This window comes from Neodiprion pinetum, chromosome 5 (genome assembly GCF_021155775.2).
Source record: "Neodiprion pinetum isolate iyNeoPine1 chromosome 5, iyNeoPine1.2, whole genome shotgun sequence".
NCBI classification, from domain to species: domain Eukaryota; kingdom Metazoa; phylum Arthropoda; class Insecta; order Hymenoptera; family Diprionidae; genus Neodiprion; species Neodiprion pinetum.
Genome location: NC_060236.1, coordinates 5851499 through 5870790, shown reverse-complemented (window position 1 = coordinate 5870790; position 19292 = coordinate 5851499). Strand labels below are relative to the sequence as shown.

The 19292-nt window shown below is 39.1% G+C and overlaps 4 protein-coding genes across 10 annotated transcripts in view; 1 reads left to right on the top strand and 3 right to left on the bottom strand.

Annotated features, from left to right (window-relative positions):
• Positions 1-206: 206 nt before the first annotated feature.
• LOC124218869 (uncharacterized) lies at positions 207-2850 on the bottom strand. The gene is made up of 5 exons (XM_046625759.2): positions 1878-2850; positions 1594-1769; positions 1261-1449; positions 595-801; positions 207-511 (listed from the first exon to the last, which is right to left on the bottom strand). Exons 1-5 carry the CDS (start codon positions 1993-1995, stop codon positions 323-325), a joined length of 879 nt encoding a protein of 292 aa, XP_046481715.1. The 5' UTR covers positions 1996-2850; the 3' UTR covers positions 207-322.
• Positions 2851-4233: 1383 nt separating this feature from the next.
• LOC138191064 (uncharacterized) lies at positions 4234-6153 on the bottom strand. The gene is made up of 5 exons (XM_069136735.1): positions 6016-6153; positions 5734-5909; positions 5401-5589; positions 4735-4941; positions 4234-4651 (listed from the first exon to the last, which is right to left on the bottom strand). Exons 1-5 carry the CDS (start codon positions 6131-6133, stop codon positions 4463-4465), a joined length of 879 nt encoding a protein of 292 aa, XP_068992836.1. The 5' UTR covers positions 6134-6153; the 3' UTR covers positions 4234-4462.
• A 3084-nt stretch (positions 6154-9237) lies between these two features.
• LOC124218876 (uncharacterized) lies at positions 9238-14908 on the top strand. The gene is made up of 3 exons (XM_046625769.2): positions 9238-10182; positions 11096-11313; positions 11509-14908. Exons 2-3 carry the CDS (start codon positions 11096-11098, stop codon positions 11762-11764), a joined length of 474 nt encoding a protein of 157 aa, XP_046481725.1. The 5' UTR covers positions 9238-10182; the 3' UTR covers positions 11765-14908.
• Positions 14057-19292, bottom strand: part of LOC124218868 (leucine-rich repeat-containing protein 15-like) — a 120477-nt gene continuing 115241 nt past the window's right edge. For all 7 annotated transcript variants that reach the window (XM_046625753.2, XM_046625751.2, XM_046625752.2 and 4 more), the window contains one exon: positions 14057-18787. In XM_046625753.2, coding sequence (XP_046481709.1) covers positions 17360-18676 — 1317 coding nt within the window. In that variant the 5' untranslated portion in view covers positions 18677-18787 and the 3' untranslated portion in view covers positions 14057-17359. The remainder of the gene's footprint in view (positions 18788-19292) is intronic.

The following is a 19292-nucleotide window of genomic DNA, read 5'->3' as shown; positions in this document are numbered from 1 at the left end:
GGGATTGCCTTATTTCTTACACTTTTCTATAATCTGAGAAACCAACAGAATTTATTCGAGATATTTCTAATCTTCTTTCATTGAAGAGAACCTCTATTGTGCATCCAAGAATATCTGACACCATAATTGTAAAATTAGAAGCCTGACTATCTTGCCTTTGGGGAGAATGGATATAAAGGTAATTTATCCAGTAATCAAATACGGAATTCAGTTGCCAAGAGAGTAAATTGAGAAATATTATATTTTCATATCAAGCAAATTGGATAAAGCAATACATTCATTTCATTTAACGATGGATACAAAGGTAGTGCACAGTGTTATATTATGCAAGGCATGTGTTATAGTTTTCCAACGCGTCTTGCACGTTGTGCGAAACTGCAGCTACTTCGGAAGCGACTTCTTGGAATAATCCCCATGTTTCGTTTGTGCAGTGACTTTGAATTAGATCAGACTGACTGAGCACTTCGGCAACGGCAATCTTGTAGTTAGTCAAGGCTGTTGAAGTCAGAACCTGCGGATGGAGAAGAAGAAAATGATGTTAACATACGCATGCAATCTTGTTGATTTTTGCCGTCAATTCTTGCTAAAATTCACCTGGTTACGAATTTGTGTTCCAACGACGTTGAAATACAACCTAGCGTTACTCCAGCCGGATAGGAACATTCCAGTAATGTACCCATACAATCTGACGAAAACCGAGTCTGCTGTTTCTGCCCAATGGAGAAAGTAATCAGCCGCTGATAGCTCCTTGTCAATGGAAAGCGGGATAGTTACTTGTTCCGCAGGTAAATCGGGTAGAGCCTGTGATGGTTAAAATTTCGATAGTTATTCAATCCATATGCAATGGAAGATTGAAGAATTGTTTAATATTTGAATACGAAACAGAATATTGTGCAACAAGTACGAAGAGTAGGCGATTTCCGATAAGTGTAAAGTTTGCGACGCGAGCCGAAGCGAGCGCTGTAATCACATTAGTCGGATATCGGCCAACTTCACGTATGATATACGTTATTTTTTCCAACACCTGTGAAGAAAAGTTTCATTTAAGAAGCAACGTAGGTGCCACTGACAGCGGATGAAGTTAGGGTTGAGTAATATAAGCTCGATGAAACAGCGTGCAAATCGAGGGCTTTAGTCGTGCATGTGTGCCAACGTCCTCTTATCGCACTTTCGTAAATGGGGCACCTGACGCACGTTCCAGAGGTTTCGCAAATAGAACTTTCTGAACAGGTTTTGGTAGAAAAATATTCATTCCCTTACCGCGAATTTGACGTCCACGTTTCCAGGAACTAGACTCAAAAATACTTTAACCTGTCCAATCAGCGATGTCAAACTTTCTTCTATACTGGTGTGTGTCTCTTGAATGTTCCCAATGGATAAGATCGCTCCTCTTAACACATTAGAGCAATCTTTAATAGCCTTGACCAGTTGATGACCTGTCTGATCAGCCTGTCGATTGTACAAGAAAAAAAAGAATAACAATTAGTTGAAGATACTCGTCGTCGTGGCTTCTTGAAGTGAACGATCTGCCTCTAAATCTGTACCTATTTTAACGGTAAATCGAATCATTCACACGATGCTGAATTATCATACCTGAAGGTATACATTGAGGAAAAGTGACTCGATGTATGACATTACGTCATTCGTGTATTTCATTCCAAATTTGCACGCTGAGCGATCATGGAATTCGATAGTCGGTGTTGGAAAACTTTCAGCACCCGCCGCATATGCAGAGGTCAGCAATTCGAAGTCCACCCCATAAACGGGCTCTGAAAAACAGTAGCAGCGAGTATCAGACGTATTGTGTTATTTGCTTCGCTGTTGCGAGCGATGAAAAAATGGATGATATTTTTTGATCGAATAGCCAAAATGCTTACCGCACATGTGTCCAGAACATACTGTAGACGTGAGTCCAAAAAACAATATCGCCAGGCACCACCTCATATTTTTTAAAATATATGTCGTACCGTATATCGTATCGTAAACATATATCATACTAGCGGTCAGCGTCAAATAATCTGAACCTTATATACTTAACGAGCAATGATATTGGAAAAAAAGGATTGTTGATCTTTCGAAAAAACGGTATTACCTGTGGCATAGTGTCGTAATTTTACATAGATAAACTCTACACATGTGTCCCCATTTCTTTTCTCGGCCATGTGTTTAAATAAACAACGTTCATTAGAATAACGACAATATTTTCCAAATTAACTGTTTTTACAACAGAAACTCCAACACCTTGGTATAATTTATAAACATTTTTTGTTGTTTTACCGTACTCCTCATACACAATTCTATGCGTGCACTACATTCCATCACGGTAATATTTTCATCATTATTATTATTGTAATTATTATTGAATAATCTTTTCATTTTATCTTTGAGGCACTATTTGTTCTGCTGGCAATGCACCGAGGTTCTGCGATGTGAAAACATACATAATCTCTATATATCTATAAAAATATCATATTAAGCCTCTGAAGTTGACTTTTTTAAAACGGAAGAAGCATCAAGCTAGCTGTTTAATACCCCCGAAGCTGGCTTCACCAGCCTTTCGCTTCGTGGTCTTCGGCGTCTATATCCTGCGCCTCGGACTTACAATTGCCGAAAAATTGGGGAAAAATTGTTATGTTACCAAATAAATCTCGCTACATCTATAAAGAGATCTTGTTAAAACGCATCAAGTTAGCTTTTTCGCATTGTGGTTTTCGACGTGTAGATCCTGCGTCCCGGAGTGGCATTTTTCGTTAGCGCTCAGCAATATTCGTTGCTCAGATCGTTCAGATCGATGGAAACAGCCAATTTCAGGAGCCCAGGTTGACGGTACCAGCGTATTCGCGGTCCAGGTCCTCAAGTTAAAAGAGTGAAAAACTATATTATTGTCCAAGTCGCCAGCACGATGTTTTTGTAGGGCCGACAACCACGCCGAAAACCACGGAGCGGAAAACCTAAATAGCGAAGCCCCTAGTTGTATAAAAATCGAAAATAACTAGACCGCAAAGCGCGCAGGGACGTAGCCTTAATTCTTCATAACATAGTCGTTGCATGTTATTACCTATGTTGTCACGTGTTTTCCCATCGGGTCTATCGGGAGCATATATGACCTTTCTGATATTTATCAGTGATTTTTTTCTACGTACATGAATGAGCAGGTATCGTATAAACTTACCGGTGTAGGGATCGCCACATTTCCAGGTGATAAGATCAAGAATACCTGGCACTGTCTGATGAGTGAGTCCAAATCTTCGTCCAAGCCAATTGGTTGTGGGTTAATGTTTGATTTTAACAGTTCAATCTTTGGTTGTAAGTTTTCACGGCATTCCTCTGTGTCTTCAATAAGATCGTTACCCCGTTCCAACATCTGAAGGTGAAAAATAAAAATCGGATGAGCTAACAATACGAAAATTGGGGTTAAATCAACGGTCCAAACGTCAATTTGGGAGACAAATTTGCAAAATTGAGATACCTGATGGTGCAGTTTTGCCAATATGTAGAGTCCACAGATCACTCCAGATGCTTGAAATTTTTGTTAAAAAGTTTTCCCATTTTATCGCCAAGTTCAATGGATAGTGGCGGGTACCTGCTCACTGTTGTGGCCCATTCATCGGCCAAGTAATCCATTGCCACCGAACCATTAGGGTCTGTAATATAGGTCCAACACAGGTATATATTTGTGAGAACAGAAAATAATGAACTTCAGATGATTATGAAATTTGAGTGACTTACTGCACATTCTTGCCAAAGACTCTGCCGCCCAGAGCCCAACCAGCATTAGTGGAAGCCAATTCATTCTGTTCAGAGTACCGAATACAATCGAAGTGATGTTCCAGATCAAGTTGCTTCAACTTTATACACCGATGACTATAAGAGGCGAGAGTGAGAGGATCGTTATTTCTGTTAAAATAACATTCGAACAACGAAAATAATATGCATATTCCGTAGGGTATTGTCGCAAGGTCGTTTGAACAGCTTCATTTTCGTTAAATGATGACCCATGGAATAAACATGTAGTACCTAAGAATGTCTTTGCGCAGCAAAAATAAATATGGACGGACTATATGGCTTTGTGATGTGGCAGGTAAAGCTGTTATACGTCCATTCAAAACGATGAAATACATGTTATTTTTTATCTTGGCTGTAACGTTCGTTATACCGAACATGGGATTGCCTTATTTCTTACACTCTTCTATAATCCAAGGAACCAATAGAATTTATTCGATACATTTCTAATTTTCTTTCATTGCAAGTGAGTTTTATTTTGCATCCAGCACAAATTTCTACGGGGTATCCAGGAATATCTTATACCATAATTATAAAATTAGACGCTTGACTATCGATGGGCTTCAATTTTTAAGTAAATGAATTGGCAAATATTGTATTTTCATATCACGCAAATTAGATAAGGCAATAAATTCATTTGATATAACGATAGATAGAAAGGTAGTACGTATATGTTCCATTATGCAAGGCATGTGTTATAGTTTTCCAACGCGTCTTGCACGTTGTGCGAAATTGCAGCTACTTTGAAAGCGACTTCTTGGAATAATCCCCATGTTTCGTTTGTGCAGTGACTTTGAATTAGATCAGACTGACTGAGCACTTCGGCAACGGCGATCTTGTAGTTAGTCAAGGCTATGGAAGTCAGAACCTGTGGATAGAGAAGAATAAAATGATGTTAACATCCGCATGCAATCTTGTTGATTTTTGCCGTCAAGTCTGGCTAAAATTCACCTGGTTACGAATTTGTGTTCCAACGACGTTGAAATACAACCTAGCGTTACTCCAGCCGGATAGGAACATTCCAGTAATGTACCCATACACTCTGGTGAAAACCGAGTCTGCTATTTCTACCCAATGGAGAAACAAATCAGCCGCTGATCGCTCCTTGTCAATGGAAAGCGGGATAGTTACTTGTTCCGCAGGTAAATCGGGTAGAGCCTGTGATGGTTAAAATTTCGATAGTTATTCAATCCATATGCAATGGAAGATTGAAGAATTGTTTAATATTTGAATACGAAACAGAATATTGTGCAACAAGTACGAAGAGTAGGCGATTTCCGATAAGTGTAAAGTTTGCGACGCGAGCCGAAGCGAGCGCTGTAATCACATTAGTCGGATATCGGCCAACTTCACGTATGATATACGCTATTTTTTCCAACATCTGTCAAGGAAAGTTTTATTTGAGAAGCAACGTAGGTGCCACTGACAGCGGATGAAGTTAGGGTTGAGTAATATAAACTCGATGAAACAGCGTGCAAATCGAGGGCTTTAGTCGTGCACGTGTGCCAACGTCCTCTTATCGCACTTTCGTAAATGGGTCACCTGACGCACGCTCCAGAGGTTTCGCAAATAGAACTTTCTGAACAGGTTTTGGTAGAAAAATATTCGTTCCCTTACCGCCAATTTGACGTCCACGTTTCCAGGAACTAGATTCAAAAATACGTTAACCTGTCCAATCAGCGATATCAAACCTTCTTCCATACTGGTCTCTGTCTCTTTAAGGTTCCCAATGGATAAGATCGCTCCTCTTAACACATTAGAGCAACCTTTAACAGCCTTGATCAGTTGATGACCTGTCTGATCAGCCTGTCGATTGTACAAGAAAAAAAAGAATAACAATTAGTTGAAGATGCTCGTCGTTGTGGCTTCTTGAAGTGAACGATCTGCCTCTAAATCTGTACCTATTTTAACGGTAAATCGAATCAGTCACACGATGCTGAATTATCATACCTGAAGGTATACGTTGAGGAAAAGTGATTCGATGTATGACATTACGTCATTCGTGTATTTCATTCCAAATTTGCACGCTGAGCGATCATGGAACTCGATAGTCGGTGTTGGAAAACTTTCAGCACCCGCCGCATATGCAGAGGTCAGCAATTCGAAGTCCACCCCATAAACGGGCTCTGAAAAACAGTAGCAGCGAGTATCAGACGTATTGTGTTATTTGCTTCGCTGTTGCGAGCGATGAAAATGGATGATATTTTTTGATCGAATAGCCAAAATGCTTACCGCACATCTGTCCAGAACATATTGTAGACGAGAGTCCAAGACACAATATCGCTAGGCACCACCTCATATTTCTTAAAATATATGTCGTACCGTATATCGTATCGTAAACATATATCATACTAGCGGTCAGCGTCAAATAATCTGAACCTTATATACTTGACGAGCAATGGTATTGGCGAAAAGGATTGTTGATCTTTCAAAAAAGAGGTGTTACCTCTGGCATAATATCGTAAACCTACATGGATAGACTCTGAACAAGTGTCATCATTTCTCGTCTCGGCAATGTGTTTAAATAAACAATGGTCACGACAGAACGACAATATTTTCCAAATTAACTGTTTTCACAACAGAAACTCCAACACCTTGGTATAATTTATAAACATTTATTGTCATTTTACTGTACTCTTTATCTACAATTCTACACGCGCAATGCATTCCACACGGTGATATTTTTATCATTATTTACTATTGTTATAATTATTATTTAATAATATTTTTACCCTTGAAGACGAACGGATCATTTCGTCGATAGACCTTATTGTATGCAACCGCTGCATCACATTACGAACCACTCAAATGTCGGTAAGCTGCAACCCACTCTTATCGATGAATATCAACTTATCGACCTGACACCCTGGATCATTTGACGATCAGATGAATCACCCAACGACTGCAACTGGCAAAGATGTTGCTAGGATTTTATGCCGACAACAAAATATCTATCATCTCATTTCGATAGAATAGAACACGTCATTGTCGATGTCGTGCCCGCAATGCAGATCGTGCATCGATTTGCTACAATCGTAGGTGACGCCAGGTTATCATTCAATTTTTTGTGCAGACAATCAGCACCATAACGTTGACGTTATTTAGTACAGGCTATAATTATGGTTATTCAATGCGGGAGAGTACAATCCATTATGTGCTTGTAGATGCTGCTTGTATGTGCGCTAACGCCATCAGTAACAATTTCACGTATTGTCGATAATATACACCGACGCAAGTTCGTATGTACGGGTATGTGCGTACAAAATATCACCATAAATCAGTCGTCAAATGTACATGTGTGAGTCAAGACTTTACAATGTGCATATTGGAATATAATCCAGCGACGCGCCTCAGTTTCATACGAAAGTAGGACAGACTTTGTATTGTTACTTAAAACTTCGTCCATGTATTTGCTCCGATAAGCATTACTCAAGCCATACTCCGACGGTTTTCAAAGTTCTTTAAAAATAGTTCAAAATTAAGCTTGACATTTAATTAAAAATCTTACACATCAACGCGGAACAAGAAAACAAAATTACTGAAGATCTATTATCGCAGGGATGTATTTACTATATCGATGTAACACATGTTTAGTTGAAAATTAATATGCATTTATTCGTTACATTTCGATTATGTTCACATCATGAAGTGATACATCTTCTGCTAATTGATACGAAGTATTCGGAAAAGTTGGACTTCAACACTGTTCATATAGAATATTCTTTCCGCAGAGGGTAGCAGTTTTATTTATTTATTCTTTTCTCAAACTACAGACCTTTTATATTGTAAGCGACGAGCGGAATTTGACAAGCTACGAGGCAGGGATGGCATAATCGGTATGCAGGTGAAGCAGGTGATCATTCCACCTGCTGTTCAACAGTTTGCGTCTTCTTCGTGTCAGTCGCCTTGTTTCTATCTTACGTTACCTGTGACGATATAAGGATATTACGATATTCCATGCACATACATTTGAGAACTTAGACGCAACTAAAATGTACATGTATATTTTCCAACGTTACAACGTTAACAATGGGGTCTCATCGCTGTCTTATTTCTACACGTGAGACCACCGTGGCCTCTGTTTGGTAACATATTCGACTAATTTACCAGATGTTTCGTGATCAACCTGCCAACTACGTATGTACAAATATAGGTATATGTTTGTATATATATATTTAAGGTACATACAAGAAACTAAAGTGGCCTTATAGATTTCGTTGTCGAAAAATATGAGAAATAAAAATGTGACGAAACTGAGAGGAAATATAATCGCAGTTTCAATTACACTTCGAAGCGATGTACACGTTTCTTCGTTTGAAATCGGCTGTACAAATCATGAATATTTTTGTCACAGCGTGTAAAGTTTCGGATAAAATTTGTATTCGTTATACTTATGAAGAGGCGATCGGTGCCTGGCAGATTCTGAACAATCACACGTATCGCAAAAGAAAAGTATGCGGCACCGGATGATAAAACGTAATATTAATAAAAAATTACTGTCAGATACGATGTACAATGTAAACCAGCCGAGTGAAATCTTCTGTCGCAATCGGTTACAATATGTTAATTTTTTGACGTAGCTCGTAATAGTTTCCGCTACTTTTTTTCTCACTCTGTCTCGTTTTTTTTTTCTCTTTCTCTGCACAGGACAATGTTTCAGTCGGTGCTCTTAAATGGATGACGTCATTATTCAAAAAAAAAAATTTCTCACACACATTCAAGTCCGTGAAAAATGTACGGTCATTCTTCTAATGTAATGTACGTATAATTCTATTGTGGCAGGTATATCTGTTCCTGTTTTTGTTTATTCAAGACCGGAATTAATCCACGCCGCATTCATGCACTGAGAAAAATTTCATTTGTTATATTAACTAGAAAAAATGAGTGAAACAGGTATCGTTAAAAAAACTGTTTGAATATTGTTGGAATTACGCAAAACGAGGTACGCCTAAGCATTTTGCACTATCGTCGATCCTTTTTTGGTAATTGCAACGGAAAATCAGTTTCTGAGGTTCACTCTACTTTTTTAGTTAAACGAGGCTTTAACGTCAATTTATTCTTGCACAAGCATTAAATTTCCGCAATAGTTGCAAGAAAATATAGTAATAGTACTAGACGTTCCGGTATCAGCTAGAAAACTAATTTTCATTTTCTACCTAGGAGTATATTTTTCGATTGTGGTAAAAAATGAAAATAGTCAAGGACTGAGCGGTGACCGGAACTAAAAGTTTCTCTCAGTGTGTACGGCGAAATAGCGCGAACTGCGAGACTGCTGTTGAAAATGTACATAATTCTTATAAATTCAGCCGAACACGTAATTCGAGCTGCTTTCTCAACTCTTTAGCTCTACTTATCACTATCAACCGTTCCTATTCGGTTATCGCAGCGATGCGATAACCGCTGCTAATTAAAAGCACCAGTTCAAGTTGGTGTTGTGACGGGAATAAGCGAGCAGCTCACAAATGGTACAACATGTAAAATAAATTAGTTGCAGCAGAGAAGTAATTTATTTCGCGTGAAATCAGCTCGCTTTTATAGCAATCTTATGCCGGCAAACAATCGGTCTTTTCTTCTCGAATGCTGCATGCTCGCATTTATAAAGCATTGGGTGATACAAAAATCGAGGAATAACTTGGCGATAGACTGCAGACGTCTCGTAATCGCGAAATTCGCGATCACCTTGGTAATTGGCGAAGGCGAAAAAATGGTGAGAAATAATGGCAAAACCGATACACCGTGCATCCAGGTCAGTGCAGCCAACGCGCTTTTAAAACCTGGATAAATGACACACACGACGAATCGTACGCAAGTAAATACGGTTACTGAATATTCTTACGCCGGCGCAGGTTTTCGCCGAGAAGGTCTACTATTTTAAGCGCGTCAGTCACGAGGATTGAATCCCCGAGGAACCACGCTTCGCTTCCTCGGCACTCGACGAGCGGTCTAACTTCTATCTTAACTATTCCGGTACAGCCGCCCTCCGAGAAGTCGGTTACAAGTCGTGGAACACGACGGATTGTCAGATTAGCAATGTTATTTGGCTGGTGTTGAGCATCGTGAGTGGTGAAAAAATAACGAGTCTGAAGCTATCGTCGAGTTGTGCAAAATGGCGGATGCTTGTCGCGATCGATATAGCGTCGGGTCTTTTGCGTAGACGAAAAGGCCGGCAAATAAAACGTCTCGCCGGAAATCAGCTGAATATTTCCTCGTGCAATCGAGCAGCATAGGGGAAATAAAGACCGAGCTGCCGATATTACAAGGAATCATTCCGAAGGATTAAATAATCCCGGAGAACGGATGGACTGGATTTTGCTCGTATCGTAGTCGCGAATCATCGAACGAGGTAGAGAGGCAACAGTAATTCCCCTCTTCTTGACAACCGAACTTCACACTTAGCAGGTTTGTTGATGATCACGTTGTGTGACTCATTGTCAGATTGTAATCCCTCAGATTTCGGTGTCAATGATAGCAAGTTCGGAAATAAGTCAGACTCGATAATTTCAGAATACAGAATGTAAGTGAATGAAAGTTACAATCAGTTGCTCTTATCGCGCGTGATATGTTACAATGGACGAGATTGAAGTTAGTAACGTTATCGTAAAGAAAGATTGGAAACAAAATCACTATTTTCTTTATTTTACAATGACTTCGAAGTAACTAAATTTCAAAATCTAAGTATGTTTTGTTTTATTACGGTTTGACGACGATTTTTGAATCGTTACGATGAAGTTGCTAACTTCAACGTGGTTATGTTGAAAATGTCGGATTTGTGTGAATGTAAGGTAGCATATAGGTAAGTAGATTTTTTTACACGGTTGACCGTTTAACTGAAATGTGGGATCTTTCGTGCTCGCCTGAGTTCTCACTCTGTGTATATTTTTTACATCAGAAGGCACGCGGCTTGCCACTGAATAAATAATTAAGTGAACAAACTATTGGATCTTCGATCAGAACCCTCAAAGAAGTTGTTTCAATTGTTTCCGAATTTTTGAAGTGCCTTAAAGGACAAAAATAAAGGCAGGGCGCAAAGAACCCCATGTTTCATTTTACGTGTAAAGAAAAAGGTTAGTAGATATTGTAACTTTGTTGTACAATTTGTTTTTCTTCTAGAATCGGTATAAACCATAAAGATTGTACAAACATGGTTTAAAAGACATGATTTTGAAGAACCGATCTCATTCACATTTTTTTTTTTTGCTTGCTTCTATTATTGTATAAATGAGTGCATTTATTTATTTATACTTTAAGGTCGCGTGATTAAGAGAGAGCCGATTAGTTTCTAACTCAGGATTAATCATAAACGCGTTTACAGATGGCACGAAAAATTGGCTGCATAGGAAAATGTACAATCGGCTTGTCACTCGAAGACATCAGTCGGATCACGCAAAACATTGAACAAACATTGAGCGATCCGACCGGGAGATATATACTGAGGAAGTACCTGATACAGGGTGGACGACGCGATGATCTAGCCTGTCTCGATTATTACGAGACGTGTAGCAGGATCGTCTCCAAGGAGGAATCCTCGGTGTGAGTATCTATGACAATCTGTTGTAGGAAACGGTCATTGTGATCGGTTATAAAGTAACTGCTGAGAGCCTTGATGCGACGCAGTTTTGTCTCGAATGATTCCCCACCTCGAAAACCGTTGCTTAAGATTAAAATCTTGTCGCTTAGGTCGGCTAATTTCTTGTGTCGCTTTAATTGCATCGAATTTGATCGTAGATCTGCGACGAACAGCCCGAGCGAAGAATTTACCGAGAAATATGTCTCGGCGATATACGAAGCTGCGGAACTTGACGGGATACCGGAAATCACTTTAGCGTTGCTGGAGCGTTTTTCTGAGGCTCAGAACGGCGGACAGCGGGACGTTATGCTGGAAGTCCTTAAGGATGCGATGACTTGCGCGTCTGATCATCTCCGGAAATCGCATACCGCGTTTTCGCGATACGCACAACAGCCTTGTCCGAGAACCAAATGACATCCGGAGACTGAATTGCGGGCGAAATATTAATCATCGGCCGTGCTGAGAGGATTCGGATCGCAGGTTTTACTGTTTCGAAACAGGGGTTCGTCTCGTCGTGAATATAAGTGATGAGTGATAAGTCCTCGCAGATGTTCAACCAGACACAAAATGATACTCGCGCTATTGTCGGTGCCATACGATCAATCATCGAAGGAAGTGACTTTTTAGCGAACTGCACAATTGTTTGAATGTATAATGCGTTACGAATACACGTTGAGAAAACCCGTCTATTCTTTACGTTTGTAAAATACTAAACTGCCGGTAAACATATTTTCTACATTCGTTGTTTATAATCCTGGTGCATTTAAATTTACAATCTATAAATCTACGATTCTCAATGAACTGTGAGTATCTCTGGCTACTCGTACCTTTGGCGGAAAGGATATGCGAGCCATAAAAATGGCACAAGATAAAGACGAGCCACGGAAATTTGTTTATCACATTTCAATAGCACTATAAAACTGGTCCGAATTTATTTCGTTGAACAAACGACCGGAACATAGGTAACCAAAGTCGTGAATTCTGTGAGAAAAATACTCCAAAGTATTAATATTGTAAGGTAACATAAAAAAAAAAAAATATACGTATGTGGCTCTGATTCGTCTGGCACGTTTTTGGAATCTTGAATAAACGACGCGTTTTATGTTGTGATTACCATAGTAGAATTTATGATGTAAAATGTAGAAAAAAACTGCGTCTCAGACTCGATTACTGGCTGAAAGTATAAGAAATCGACACATGTACAATTTTGAAAAAAAAAAAGCAAAAAGTACAATAAAGTTTCTACTTGTAGTTCTTGACACGCCTCGTATTATTGAATCAGATAAAATTATCGGTAACTATTCTCGCAATCCCCGCATTTACTCTTTCCTTCCGTTATCCAGTTGTAACCATCGGCAGGTGCTGCTGTATTTCTTTAATGCGGTGGCGTCTTGAACCGTGAGAAAAGCGCCGGCGGTCGGTACACGTGGAACTTTGAATCAAATTGCCAGTCGATTCAAGTGTTGCTAGCTTATCATTTTTACTCACATATATATACTTGTAATAACTCAAAAGACGCTAATTTTACGCAGAATTATAATTACTGTGGATTTCGAGAGTTCGTTGATTTTTTCCATTTACTAAAGCAGAAGTTTTGATTAGTCAGATTGTTCAAATGGACCCCCTTAGTAGTTAGACGTCAAAGTTCGAAAAATAATCATAGTCCATTCTCTAGATTTCTGGAATTTCTAACTTTCGTCAATCAAATACAAAATATCAGTAAAACCAGATGCCTTGGATGATCTATCCCAAAAACGCTCAGCGGATCAACAATATCGAAGACACTTTCACTTATGTTTCACGTATGTTGTATTATGTACTCTATCACGAATAATTGGTCTTGTTCAACTCACGGTCTTTAATAAACGTGAAACGCACACTGTAACTTTATTGTTAGACGAATAGATCGAAACGCGTGATCAGAATCACCGATTGAGTCTGCAACCACGTATAATGATCGTACTTCGACGGTTAATTAGTTGAACAATAAAAGACGAAGATTAAAATCAATGAAATAACGGTGTCGTAATCGGTTATAGGGCTGTAAGTAGATTGCCCAATTTTTTTTACCTATTGCCACTTATACACGTTCGAGTCAATTTGATTCTTATACATTGGAAAATATCCGCTGAGCAATTTAGTTCTAAATTGTTATTATTTACCGCAGTTGTTGCAACCGTTGAGAGGGGAATGGGTTTTATCCAGGTAGATAGACAGAGAAGGCAAGAGATTTTATAAAATACATATATATATATATATTTTTTTTTATTAGGTCATGCTTAGAATGTATATATATATGTACATATATTACAGTTGTAGCGATACATAATTCACTTTCTTTTTCTATTTATTTTTATTTTCCTCTGCTTTTTCCCCCCCTTTCTTTTATCTCTTTTACTTTTACATAGTAATATTATTACAACAACATGACTGAAGATTCAGGGCAACAATATAATATATCAATATTATATCCATATTTACACACATGAATTATATCAACTTATTTACATTATATACGCTTATAAACTTACATTTCATATACACATATGTTAATGTTAATAATTTATTTCTATTCTCGCTATGCCTCAAGACCATTTATGTCTTTGTCTTATTACAATATTTTTACATATGCATGTGTACATATACATATGTATATCGTAGCCACGTAGCGTAGTTTTTGGTATACAAGTTATGCAACGCAATGTGTTTTACAGTTTTACTAAACGACTTAAAAACTAAATTCGTTTTTTTAAACACGTTTTTTTTTTTTTGTTTTTTTTTTCTCTTCCCTTAGTTCACTTGATTTTCAACTTTACTCTCGCGCAGAGAATATACTACGGACACATTGATATAGACGCTTATGCAGGCAACTTATATTTACGTAATTAATCGTACATTTAGGTACATATTATTTATTCGTTCAATTTTTTCAAATACGGATGGAAGAGAGAAGATTTACTTTCATTTACTGTTTGATTCTATTAAAGAATTTACAGAACAAAGATAGGTAGGATAGACCCAGGCGTATTTTGAAGTATATTTAGGCGTTTTTTCGACAAATTTCAACATTCCACACTTAAATATGTATAAGTATTACGTCTAGCGTAGAGGTGTATTATAGACAGGGAGGGGGAGAGAGAGAGAGAAAGAGTTCAAGGTTTAGGAAAGAGTTTTTTTTTTGATCCATCGTATCAGACGGAAATGATATTTATCTTGGGGCAACAGACGATGAAACGATGAAGTATAAAAATGTAAAGAAAATATCTGGCAATTATGCAACCGTCGAAGGCTCTCGTTACACATTAATCAAGTATTTTTTTGAAGAACACAATAAATTTAAAAAATACATTGAAGTACGAATAATTTGTACAAAAATTATAACCCTTGACCCACTTTTTGTACGAAACGTTGACGTTGTACACAGAGGTGAGAAAGTACAATGGAATGAATCGAGATCTGTATAAGAGTTTGTCCGACAATCATTTCTGTTTTCGCCTGCTGGTAGAAAAATATCGCAAGGTAGAACGTATCTAAAACATGCCAATTAAGGTCAAGTGAGCGCGGTTAAAAAAATTACCAGAAGGGAAAAAGTAAAAGAAATATCTCTCCCCTCGAGTGTAATTTTACGTCGGTGAGTCAAGTATCGTTATTATTATCACTATCACTATTATTATTATTATTATTATTATTGTTATTATCATTAGAGACAAATATTGGGGTAACTCGTTATTCCGTTTTCATTTGCTCGTTACCTTTTTTTTCTTTTTTCTTTTTTTTTTCTATGAGGATTAGTTTTTCGGAAGTGGGTTGTATGTATAAAGGTAATTAGGAACTAGTACATCGTCTGTGCATCTCTTAATTACATTAATTTAATGATTATTTACATTTTAATTCCGTGGTGTTATTTCGGGGGTATTAATTAACCTCTACGCGTTGAAAGAAAATCTCTGCAATTTCTAGTTTAATATTGTAATATTGTTGGTTCAACTGATACGACATTTTTTGGAACACGTGAAAAAAGATGATAATTGACAATCAGGAAATATTGGACACGGGTCTTGACAATAAATCGTCACTAGAAAATAACTCCACGGGATCGCGATATGTAGGCACACAGCGGAGAAATTTTTTTCACACACACACACACACACACACACACACACACACACACACACACACACACACACACACACACACACACACACACACACACACACACATATGTATATATTATAAATATATATATATACCTATGTGTAATTATATATTATATTCACGTTTCACCGACACTGGATATTATATTCAATCATAATTATATTAACATACATGTAATAATAATTATTTTTATTATACATCTTCATTTTAATAATACACATTCCGATTATCGCATACGTATTGATGTGTATTTATTTATGTATAGTATGTAACTTACAGACTATATTTCCGCCAAGTAGGTCAGTAAAACCGAGTTTCATTGCGCAGGCTGCATCAGTCTCCCCATAAAGAATTTCTTTGTTCGAAGAATTCAGTTAAAATTTTCTTAACAATACAATGTAATATTACAACTTATCAATATCGTGCGTAAAAATTGACTCTTTTCACGTGGCGAACGGATGTTCGCACGAATAATTGTTGTTATCTTCATCTAGGTTATTTCTATTTTTAGAAATTAGTTATTTAGAAAAGAGAATTAAATCAGTAATGAAAAATGAGAATTGAAAACGAATAAGCAAAATACGAAGAAACAAAATTTCCTCGAGCTTGTTCGAACAAACTTTCGTCACACGTTCGCGAGTATTAGGTACTACGGCTAACGATAAGTGATTTGAATTCAACTCGTTCCCCTTCGAGCACAGGATAGCAGAATGAGACCCAATCGGTTACTTTTGAGATCCTCGATCGAGGCTCGTGACGTTCTAATTTGTTTTGCAGAGCAATATAGAAAATCAAATACAGCGGCAATGTCCCTAAGCTGTTGTAACGAGGTTGAGGACTCGAGTCGAGGTTCTTGATCCGCCAGTGAACCTTTCGAGGCAGCGGTAAAAAAACCGATATCGTTACCTATCTCCATAAATTTCGTTCCTCTATGCAATCATTAATCACGATAAAGGATAATATTTAAACGAATTAGTGCAGCAGGAAGCCAGGAACGATTTTCGAAGCTTTAGGGTATTTATATATCTGAGAATCCATCGGTCTGCGCACGACTCGGTTAGTACATTTGGAACAAGAGCGTGATTATCGTAAAAATGCATGCATAGATCCCTTCCGAAATGATTATCAGGGGTGTTGGATAGCCGATTTAAAGCCAGTTACGCGCTAAATTACAATTTATTAATTACGCCCCTCGACACGATTCTTCCGTTCTCGACCTTGCAGTTTTTCCTTCGATCATCTTCATACCCTGCTCTGTAGCTCACAGTCATTCGTGTGCTCGTATTTACCGAATAAACACGACTGTTGATTTATCGCAAGTTTTTTTCTAGATAGTCAAACGCCAGCGGATAACTCATCGGGCGAAGTCTACGTCAGGCGTCAAAGTCCAGCAAGATAACTATATATAACTTCCGCAGAGAACCGGAAAAGAGATAAATCCACACCGTGCTCTACAGGAAGAAATATGCATTCAAAAAACTTGATAAGTATGACGAGAATACAACCCGAGGTATTTGTAAGAAAGGAGGCAGTGGTTGAACCCGAAGCGATCTGACCGGAAATCTAATATCACTGACGCAATTTCTTGCCGTTACGCCGCAGGAGAAACAATGAAGAAATAAAACAAGCGAAAAAAAAATCTGGAGTATCAAGTCATGTGAAAACAGTCCTCGTTGAGACACTTGAAAGGGCGGAGGAAAAGGGTAAGCTTACTTAAACGCAATTCTTTCTTTTCTTTCATATTATCACAATACTCATTATTAATATTATCGTTGTTGTTGTTATTATTATTATTAAGGGAAGAAAAATTTTAAAGGTGATATCATCCTGCAAACGCGTCAAACTCGGACGTTATCAATGCATCCGTTCGTACAAGGCAACGTCGTCGGCTTCCTGATCGGAATAGCTAACGTCGTGCTCCCCTGGATCTATCCTCTGATAAACGTCGGCCATCCTCGGGGCGGTGGGCCTTATACTCGTCATCGGTATTCCCTCGATCGTCGAGTTCTGAAGGATCGGCGCCGACACGGTCGGGGTACCGGCACTCGCACCTTTGCCAGGATCGTAGCCGGCCCTGTGCAACGAGACAGTGCCGTACTGCCAGCTGGTGTCCAAGCTGTGCTCCTCGGGATGATTGATCTTCACCTTGTTCCTCGTCCGACACCAGCATAACAGGACCAGGGTGAGTATCAGTATTAGGAAAACGATCACGGATGAGAGAATGACTAGCAGTATGTCGGGAGGTATGACGGTCTCCTCGATCGGTGAAATCTGCTTCCCGACACCGGTTGCCGCCCAGTACTCCTCGAGGTTGTTGTAGAGAGTTTTGTTGGGCACGTAGTGGCTGCATTCGAGGGCCTTCATCTCCGTCCAAGTGCCGTTCTCCGAGCATCGCACCGCGTCGTGAGCGAGGGTGACATTCTCGAATATTCTGTAGAACACGATCTTGAAGTTGCAGTCGCAGACCCAGTCGTTGTAGAGGTGGGTCAGGCTGTGGATCGAGAATACCTTGTAGTCGATTACCTTGAAGTTGTTGTTGTTGATGTCTAGGACCTCGAGGTGGAGGAGAGGGGCGAATACCTCGTTGTCGAGTACCTCGAGCTGGTTGTTTGAGATGTTCAGGTACCTCAGTTTGAGGAGAAACTTGAAGGTGTTCAGCGGCAGGTTCTTCACGTCGGTGAACGAGATGTCGAGGTACTGGAGCTGGTTCGCCTCAAGGAACGATTCCTCGTCGCTCAACGTCAACGGGTTGTAGCTTAATATTAACTTAACGAGTAAATAACAGTAGGTGAACGTCCTGGGATTCAGCGACGTCAGCAGATTTCGTTCGAGGTTTATCGTTATCACCTTTTCCAGCTTCATAAATGCGTCGTACTCGATTTCGGCGATGCCGTTTGTCGCCATGTACAACACCTCCCAGTTCCTCTTAACGTGGAACGGCTCCCTGCTGAGCACGCTCAAGTTCGAATGCGTTATCTCGAGCGTGTGGCTGGCCTCCTCTTCGATATCGAGCAGGTAATTCTCCAAATCCGGTATCTGGACGTTGTAACACCGCGTAACGGCGTTGTAAACGTGACACGGAGGGCGCGGTTCGCTGGCTAGAAAACCCCAGGCAAAACTCGCCCCCAAGATCAGGGCGAGGAACCCGAGAAGTTGTCGCACATACGGCATACTGTGTGCCGTTTAACCCGGAGCAGAGTCTCGCTACGTAGCGGCTAGGTTTCGGGGTAGCGAAATCATCATAGTCGACGTTTCAATGTATCAATTATCTCTTCCTCGCATCTGAAACAAGAGTAGAAAAAGAGTTTGAATTAGGAACATTTTGTGGGTTTTCATTTGCCGTTTGTTTTGTTTATTTATTTATTTTTTTTTGTTATTAAAATACCCCGATGCAGTATTTGTTTTTCGGAATAGTGTTACATTAGCTACTACTATCACAATTAGTTGGAAAAGTAACCATAAGGTATTAATTTGAGTGTGTTCGTGGATGCGTACAATTTCCTATACACACGTTTCGCAACTTTGGAACTAGGTGCTATTCAATTGACACGCGGTGAAGTTAGTTACTCCGAGAATGAATTCCAAGTTACAGGGAATTGTCGCAAGTGTAGATGACGAAAGCGCATTAATGGGTTGACACGGGAGAATTCTAGCAGAAGAGAATTGCTAAGCGCTGCATTGTTTCTTTCCACATCCAAGACGCTCTTTAATCGTGTTAATTTATAATTGGCCAATTGTCTACACAGTTTGCCTCACTCCGAAGTGACGGGGAAACGCGTCTCTGGAC